Source organism: Amblyomma mixtum, chromosome 1, assembly GCF_055824585.1.
Source record: "Amblyomma mixtum isolate Tamu chromosome 1, ASM5582458v1, whole genome shotgun sequence".
Taxonomy (NCBI): domain Eukaryota; kingdom Metazoa; phylum Arthropoda; class Arachnida; order Ixodida; family Ixodidae; genus Amblyomma; species Amblyomma mixtum.
Window position 1 is genome coordinate 278,238,826 of NC_143012.1, and position 8,191 is coordinate 278,247,016.

An 8,191-nucleotide genomic window follows, 5' to 3' on the forward strand; every position below is an offset into this window, starting at 1 on the left:
AATGCATTAGTGTAGTTGGGAGAATGGGTACGTCATACAGCTGATCCAAGTGACTGCATGTACAGATCACATGGTGTGTTGGTCATGGGCCAGAGACACTTGTATGCGCGTCTGATACATACTCACGAGAATTTGCCTTGTGCGCTCGCGTGACCTATAGAAATCACGATAGCACACGATTATACAGGGTGTTTCACGTAACTTGAACCAAGGATTTAAAGCGGTAAACCGCTGCCCGCTGAAACCAACGACACATTGTTCGCCATGATATGGCGCTCCTCAGAATATTTTTATTGCGCTTAATTAGCTAATTAACTGAGATGAATTATGCAAATTTTCAAATATTCATTTTAGTGCCAAGACCGTTACGTTAGGTTGTAGAGCAGGTTTATAAACAACCGATCCAAACGGCCGCCGCGCCGCTGCGGAAAGTGCTGACGCACTGTCAAGCCGCTGCTGAGAGCGGCGGCCGTTCACTTCGCCACGGTCAGCGGGCACGCTCCGTTTGCTCGAAACGCCGTTGAGAGCGCTGCAATTTGGTAGCGCACGAGCATCGCCCTATAACTGTATGGCGCGTTAGTGTTCATGACGTATGACGGTAATGAAGCAACTTCCGGCAAAAGAGCAACTTAAAATTTTTTTTTCGCTTTAAACGAAAATGATCTTGATTATAATTCCTGAAATCAACTGCAATAAACTGTTCTGCTAAACCGGCTATTGTTTGCATCTTTACTTGAACCACCTCAGGGTGAGATAAACGGTTGTTTATGGTTCAAAACGCATTTTTCTGCGACTTCAGTACTTTATTTCACTTCGACGTGCTCAGATCATCAGCTGCAACATTTTTTTATAGTTAATAGTCATCTAGGGAACCAAAATGGGTATTTCTTAATTTCCGAGAGAAAGTCAGTGTTTTGTAAATGTCAAATTAGGGTAAATTTTACATTTTTTTTAATTGTAAAAAAATGTTTATGATGTCAAAAAATTCAGGATCTGAATCTCTAAAGCCAGAATCTCTGCAAATGCTATTTTAAAAATGTTTTTCAAAAATTTCAAAAAATTTCGTAAAATTGGGATTTTTTTATCGGTTATTGAGCGGGGCCGGTATGACTTTTCGAAGCGTTGAAATTGAGCTCTCCTCACAAATATTTCTTCTGTTTGTGCGGAAATGTTTTAGGTCTAAATTACGCACTTTGGGATAAGTTTCTACGAATATTTTGAACAAATATTTTGAACATAGTCCGGCGAGGCCAAGACCTAGCCAGGAGACCAATAGTCTCCTTTTGTCTTGCCTCGTGGGCAATACTTGTATTGCCTAAAAGAATGAATAAATAAAAAAATAAAATCGGAGACGGTCGAGGGCAATGTCTGGGGCGTTTGGCGTAGAATGACCCAGAAGCAAACAGACAAACACAAAACGGACGGCTAAATGCGGAGAGTGCCCACTATAAGTGTTATCGCACTTCAGTAAGGTATGCTGCCGAGCTAGCTGGCGCTACAAGACAAGACGACAAGCTCTAAAAGGGATATGGAAGCAAAATAGAAAGGCTCTCTGAAAGTAAACGGATTGAATTAAATTGAATTATTATTCTTTTATGGAGTCCATGAAATACAGTGTCGGTATCTTTGCAATAATTTTGTCACTGCTGGCTCATATTTCCGCGGCAAAAAGAACGGAGCAGTCAGTAGCGGGAAAAGAAAACTAATGCTATCAGAACTTATCTATGTTGAGTTAGGGCTGGAGTGCCAAGGCGCTTGATCTGTTGCCTCTTATCGCTACTGACAAGTGCGTAGCTCTGAGCCGTGAGGGTGTTCAGGAACTTTGCCAACTTTTCACTAGCTACACGAGGCAGCCATTTGCACTGAGTGTAAAAAAAAAAGACATGTCAAACAGATGTCTCGCATGCTATTGTTGGAACTCTTGAACGCAACGGAACGTGCTGTCAGGATGGCCGAGTGGTCTAAGGCGCCAGACTCAAGGTTCTCCCTTCCCTCTGATAGAGGGCTCGAGGCTTCTGGTCCACGAATGTGGGCGTGGGTTCGAATCCCACTTCTGACAGAAACTTTTGCAACTTTCGTGGCTAAAGTTGGGCAGGTGTTATAACGAAGATACGCCTACACGCCTTTTTAGTGAAGGTCTGGGGTTCAGGTCTACGCATTTGAGCGTAGGTTCGAATCCCGCTATGTGGACAATTTTTTTTTAATAAGTGACGAGGTATACCGCTAATGCAAGACAGAATACGAATATCATACGTCTTATGAATAAAAAATAGCATTAGTCGGCCATTTTTGCCGCGATTGACTGTACCGATAACGTCTGATATTTTTATGCACTTAAATCGTTGTAATCCGATCGTTCTACCGTTCAGTTCTCAGTACAGCATGTTCCTACACGCTTTGTTCCAGTGGAGGTATTAAATGCCGATATGCATAACCAAGTTGTGCTGGCTAACCGGCTTTGGTAATAATGTCATTAAACTTCAATTTGTTTTTAGGTTTTTTTTTTCTAGCGCGTTAAAATCATATGCCGTCAGGTTCATAGTCGTTTTCTCAAATTTATAAAAATGTTGAAAATAATTTTCGATACGGAATCTTGCATACACAATATAAGGAGCAGGAAAAAATTGGCATATTAATTTATTCATCCAGCCTCTGAACCGCGTTCTTGCGAATTTTGTTGTTTCAAAATATATTTCAAAATTTACTTTAAAAAAAAGTTCCGCAAGTGGGATTCGAACCCACGCCTAGCATCACGTGCGAAGAGTCAGTCGTGAGCTATCTTTCCAAATCTGCAGGGCTTGAGAGAGCTCGCGTAACGTATCGTAATGGAAGTTGCAAAAATTTCTGTCAGAAGTGGGATTCGAACCCACGCCCACATCCGTGGACCAGAAGCCTCGAGCCCTCTATCAGAGGGAAGGGAGAACCTTGAGTCTGGCGCCTTAGACCACTCGGCCATCCTGACAGCACGGTCCGTTGCGTTCAGAAGGTCGAACAATAGCATGCCTGTTATATGCTTGCCACATGAAGCTAGTGAAAAGCTATCGAAGTCCAGCTTCATCGCCAAGCGCTTTGGCACACACCTTGCTGAACCCGAGCCGTAACCGAACGCGGATAAGCGCTGATATCGTTACATTGTCTCCTCGCCCCTCTACTCCTTCCCTCCCTCCCTCCCCTTCTCCGTCCTCCTCATGCTCCCCCCCCCCCTCCCCCCGCGCTGGCGACTAATGCTCTCTTTTGCGGAATGGAGATCAGATGTTAAAAAAATAATGTGGCTGTGATATTATGTTTGAATATACATGTCTGAAAAACGAAAATATGACATTGCGGGCCGTAAAGTAAACTGTCGAAGATAAGAAGCCAGCCCGCGGTGAGCTCCAGCTACATTTTTGCAGGATTCAGTGCAATACACACGCGTGTGCGTTGCAGCCGGGCATACGCTACGTACGCTTCTGCTGCGGGAGGGGCAGCTGCTCAGCATCTGCCCTTCGTACCGCCCCGCGCTCAAGGTGAACAAAGCAACTGTGGCCGTGTTTTGCTGCTCGCGCGCTTGCTTGTTTGCTTTCCTTCTTTTCTTTCTTCCTTTCTTTCTTTCCTTCTTTCTTTCTTTCTTTCTTTCTTTCTTTCTTTCTTTCTTTCTTTCTTTCTTTCTTTCTTTCATTCATTCTTCCTTTCTTCTTTCATTCTTTCTTTCTTTCTTTCTTCCTTTCCTTCTTTATTTCTTTCCTTCTTTCTTTCTCTTTCTTTCCTTCTTTCTCGCTTTCTTTCTATCGCATCCAGCGATTCTCTTCAATATAAAATCGCCTGCGCAAGAAACTAACGCAGATGCGTTGCTGATTACAGAATAAGGTACTGCGTCGCCGTTGCCCCATTTCAATGACAGAACCAAAAGTTTTGATAAAAGCTGCACCGCGTGGATTCAGAAAATTTTGACACAGTAAAAACTACAAGGGCGGGTGGAGCCGTGGAGGCGGAATGCACCTTCGACACCGCTTCATTGCAGGAGTCATACGCGCTGACGCTGTCTCCTTTATTGTTTCATGAATAGCTTCGGAGTAATGTGCTTCAACGGCTGTGGGACCAAACCGAACACTTTAAAGTTATGCTTCGATATCAAGCGTAGTGTGCCTTGATTTCTTTGCTACTGTGGTCTCTGAAGTCAGCGTCGCGCGGTCCCTGTGACTGCGCTTTTTCGGTCTTAATGCGATTCGCAAATCTGATTCGAAAGGCGGTACTCAATTATAGGGTCTAAGAACTTATTACTATGCACGTGGAGATAATATCTTTCACGCACGCACATGTATCTGTTGCAAGACGGACGGATGGACGGACGGATGGACGGACGGATGGACGGACGGACGGACGGACGGACGGACGGACGGACGGACGGATGGACGGACGGATGGACGGACGGATGGACGGATGGACGGACGGACGGACGGACGGGTGGGTGGACGGATGGGTGGGTGGGTGGATGGGTGGGTGGATGGATGGGTGGATGGATGGGTGGATGGATGGGTGGATGGATGGGTGGGTGGATGGATGGGTGGATGGATGGGTGGATGGATGGGTGGATGGATGGGTGGATGGATGGGTGGATGGATGGATGGATGGATGGATGGATTGATGGATGGATAGGAGCGCTCCCTTTGAAACGGGGTGGTGGCAATTGCCACCATGCTCAGCTTTTATTTCTTTATTATTTTTGTTGTTTACTGTGTTGGCAATTCTCATTAAGAATCACCATCATCTTTACCTACGGTTTCCTACAATTCTAACCTTATGCCACATCTCTGCTTTTCAGCCACCAATCATCCAATCGCTTCTTGCTAACTTCCACTGCAGATTTATTTACATGACCATTGTTATCTTTAAACCCTAGCGCCTCAGGAAGAGTGACTGCGCCTACATCGACATCCGGATGGATACCATCACATTTGATTATGAGGTGTTCAATTGTTTCCACAGAATTTGCTTTGCATGAGCGCCCCCTACAGGGATGGATCATCATTATCATCATCAGCACTGTAAAATATCAATCGTCGTTATCAAGGTTAGGTCTGTCGAGGTGTTTAAAATTTAATGCTGTGCTCTCCGATCATAAAAGTCCTGCATCTTGTAAAAGCCACCGCATCATCACAGGACACATTTGTATTCTCGCTCTTCCTCCTAAATTTATCCCTCCAATACGATCCCCCGCCAACAGAGAGCAAAGTTTCACTCCCTCGGTATGCATATGGATTACTTGCATGCCTGTAGATACCCGTAAGCATGTCATGAGATGCCCAAGAGTAGCTTTTTCTTTTGTGGTTCATGTTCTTCGTGGTATGCAACTGATTATAAGAAGATGCGCCACAGGCCAACCAGACCATCGCTTCCCTCGTAGAAGTACAGGTGGCAACGCGACACCAGCTGCATCACCAACCATTGAGCTTTTCTCGATAACAGAAGGCATGAACAAAGAGTTTAAACATACTCCGGCCATGAGCTGAGAGAATAAATTCACTGTGCAAATTTCCTTCGGAAATTTTTTAACGTAGGATGGCAGAGTACCGCAGGACAGCTGCAGATCGCTGCGAGGGGCCTTCCTGCAACCACCGTAACTGCTGCTGATGATGATGATGGTGGAGCCATTGCGCCGGTCGTGTTGAAGTCGGAGCTCCGATTATAGAGAGCCTTCTGGCCTAGCATTTTGCATGATGCCAGCGTGTGGCAGAGTGAGGTCGTGGCTCCTTAATACTGAACATGCAGAACTTTCTTGGGACGCAGACGAAAGGACTTCGACAAACTCTGGGCGGGAAAAAAAAAAAAAAAGAATCTTTACTGAGCGCACTACTCTCAGCGTTCACGAGTTGTCAGAGCACATCTCGTCAGAGCCGTCCTTGTCGACGTCGCTGGAGCACGAGGTGGCGCTCGTGTCGCCCGTCTTGGAGGAGTGGCTGTCGTGCGAGCGGCGCTGCTGCTTGCGTGGCACCAGCACGGCCAGCTCGGGACGTCGGCGCCGCAGTGCCTCGAACCAGGCGCGCTCCAACTTCTTGTTGCCGCGCGTCAGCTTAGGCCACGCCTGCGCCAGCTTCGTCGGGCTGCAGTGGTGGTGCGAGATCGCCACGCACACCTCAAGGTTGATGGCGACGTACCTGCGAGGCGGCGAGGGGAATGGCGAAGTTTCAACGTCTACGAGCAAGGCGGCTCAGCTCTGCGAAAGCAGGCATTCCTTCTCGTTTGGCACAGCACAGCGGCTACCCTCGGCATGGGATAGCACAATCACGAATTAACTCCATGGACGACGGATTGAAAGCCGAAATATCCCGAAGAACTTTGTCGTTTCTATGCTTCGCTTGTAGTCGTTCGCCGGTGCTATCGCTTCTTGGCTAAACCGTTAAGCCGGTCGTCCTGACGCCGCAGCTTTTATTACAGAGATCGTGGGAGGCTGAATTATCTATGAACTGACGTCAGGGTCGCGAATATGCGTTTGTACAATACGCGGCTTCTCCAGATCAAAAGTATGTTTCCACCTTAATCCTGCACAAACATGCATTAGCGAAGCAAAAGGAGAACGGACGAACACCAGCGTATAAATGGCTGTGAAGCTCTGCAGATCTATCATTTGCAGACATTTCAAACCAAGCGAAAAGCATTATTCATGTTTCCTCTCATTAAAGCGTTATTTTCCATACATTTATTTCGTCAGTTCGCCTGAGGAAACTTGCATGTAAGTATTCACAGGCAAGCATTCTCAACAAATTTTACAGCCAGCACAAAGCCCAGGCCACGGTGCAGGTGTTTAATTTAGGAATCACAATGAAACATGCCTTACTCTACCTTAATTCCTATCAAAGCTTCTGAGAACCAGCTAAATAATTTTCGCTGAGCCGCAGTTAGCAAAAAATAATAAAAGTTATGAGAGCGCATGCTTACCACCATCCTGCGGGTACAAAGACCACTTCGCCGGAGGCCTGCATAATTTCCAGGGGCTTGAAGTATCGCGGCCAGCGGGAGGACTGCGTCTTCGGGTAGATCCTCTCGAACCAGGCGACGGCCGATTCTAGCCGGCGGTCCTTGCGCGCCGCCCTGTGGTCGTTGCAGAGGAGGTCCTGCGGCACATGGTGCGGGAACAGGCACCAGAGGCGACTTCCGTGCACCAGAGCGCTCCAAAGGTTGCAGTGGAGCGGGTTCGTCTGGATCCTGTCTCCCGCGAGCGCAGGGCCGAGGTTGAAAGAACGGGTGGGGGGCAGGTCGGCCTCCCTGGCGTACTTGAACATGTCATCCTTGAAATACGAAGGCACCTCGTAGTCCTCGCGCAACCTCTTCTTGCCGCCGCTGGCCAGGTCATCCGAGACTTGGAAGGGTGTCGGGTCGCGGTACTCCTTGAGGTAGTAGGCGAAGTACTTCATCTTGACCGTCACCGGGTTCTGGTTGTGGTCTCGGCCCACGATGAACTCGTCGTCACTGTGCTTAGAAACGAGGTTGTACAGGGACCAGCGGTCCAGAGCCTTCCATTCGTCCAGGAGCCCCTTGATGACCACAGGACGGCAGAGCTTGTCATGCTTCCGAACGAAGGTGTCCAGCGGCAGGTCTTTGGCGTGGAACTTCTCGATGGTGTCCGAAGGGTGCGCCTTCCCTGTCTTGAGCGTGTTGACCAGCTGTGTGCGGTCCTGGTGCGAGGTGGCCGATGCCTGCGAGGAGTGCTTGTGGTCCTTGAGTCCCAGCTTGGCCTTGACCCGTTCCACACGGTCCACGGCCACCTTCTGGAATTGCAGGTAGTGCGACGACATGGCGACAATTTTGGACGAAGCAATCAAGCCCCGCAATCTAAGCCTAATGTTCGGACCGGACCATGGCGCCGGCTGCTTCGACCGCGCGCCGCCTTCGATGCGCAAGCGGCGGTCTTCTTTCTCGTTGCCTGGTTTCTCAGTGAGGAAGACGAAGCGGTGTTCATGTCCTAGTAACCTGTTATCACCTTTTCTGTCTTGATTTTTCGCAATCCATTCCCTATTTCAATTACGACCCCCAAGTGTTCCTCTCCAGCACGCGTTATCATCTGCCTTTTTTGTTTTTTGGTTTTACAGCGATCGCCAGCTGTAAAGCGCCCGTCCCAGGATTTCGCTTCGTTGTTTTTTTTAAGCGATGTCTTCATCGTAGCAGTAACAGTAGCAGTACTAAGTCGCCTCGACGCTATGCTACCGGCGAGACG

At 47.9% G+C, this 8,191-nt stretch overlaps 1 protein-coding gene and 2 non-coding genes across 3 annotated transcripts; 1 reads left to right on the forward strand and 2 right to left on the reverse strand.

The window, feature by feature from the left end:
* The first annotated feature begins 1,942 nt into the window (after nt 1–1,942).
* Nucleotides 1,943–2,059, forward strand: TRNAL-CAA (transfer RNA leucine (anticodon CAA)). The gene is made up of 2 exons: nt 1,943–1,980; nt 2,014–2,059. It is a non-coding gene; the product is annotated as a tRNA-Leu (tRNA).
* Nucleotides 2,060–2,845: 786 nt separating this feature from the next.
* TRNAL-CAA (transfer RNA leucine (anticodon CAA)) lies at nt 2,846–2,962 on the reverse strand. The gene is made up of 2 exons: nt 2,925–2,962; nt 2,846–2,891 (listed from the first exon to the last, which is right to left on the reverse strand). It is a non-coding gene; the product is annotated as a tRNA-Leu (tRNA).
* Nucleotides 2,963–5,842: 2,880 nt separating this feature from the next.
* Nucleotides 5,843–7,772, reverse strand: LOC149371839 (bifunctional arginine demethylase and lysyl-hydroxylase JMJD6-A-like). Its single transcript, XM_089585367.1, has 2 exons — nt 6,916–7,772; nt 5,843–6,134 (listed from the first exon to the last, which is right to left on the reverse strand). Exons 1-2 carry the CDS (start codon nt 7,770–7,772, stop codon nt 5,843–5,845), a joined length of 1,149 nt encoding a protein of 382 aa, XP_089441493.1.
* Nucleotides 7,773–8,191: the final 419 nt, after the last annotated feature.

Coding starts and splice junctions, on each gene's coding strand:
- LOC149371839 (XM_089585367.1), bottom strand. CDS start 7,772: ATGTCGTCGCACTACCTGCAATTCCAGAAGGTGGCCGTGGACCGTGTG. Junction 6,135..6,915: donor TTTGTACCCGCAGGATGGTG/GTAAGCATGCGC, acceptor GCCGCCTCGCAG/GTACGTCGCCATCAACCTTG.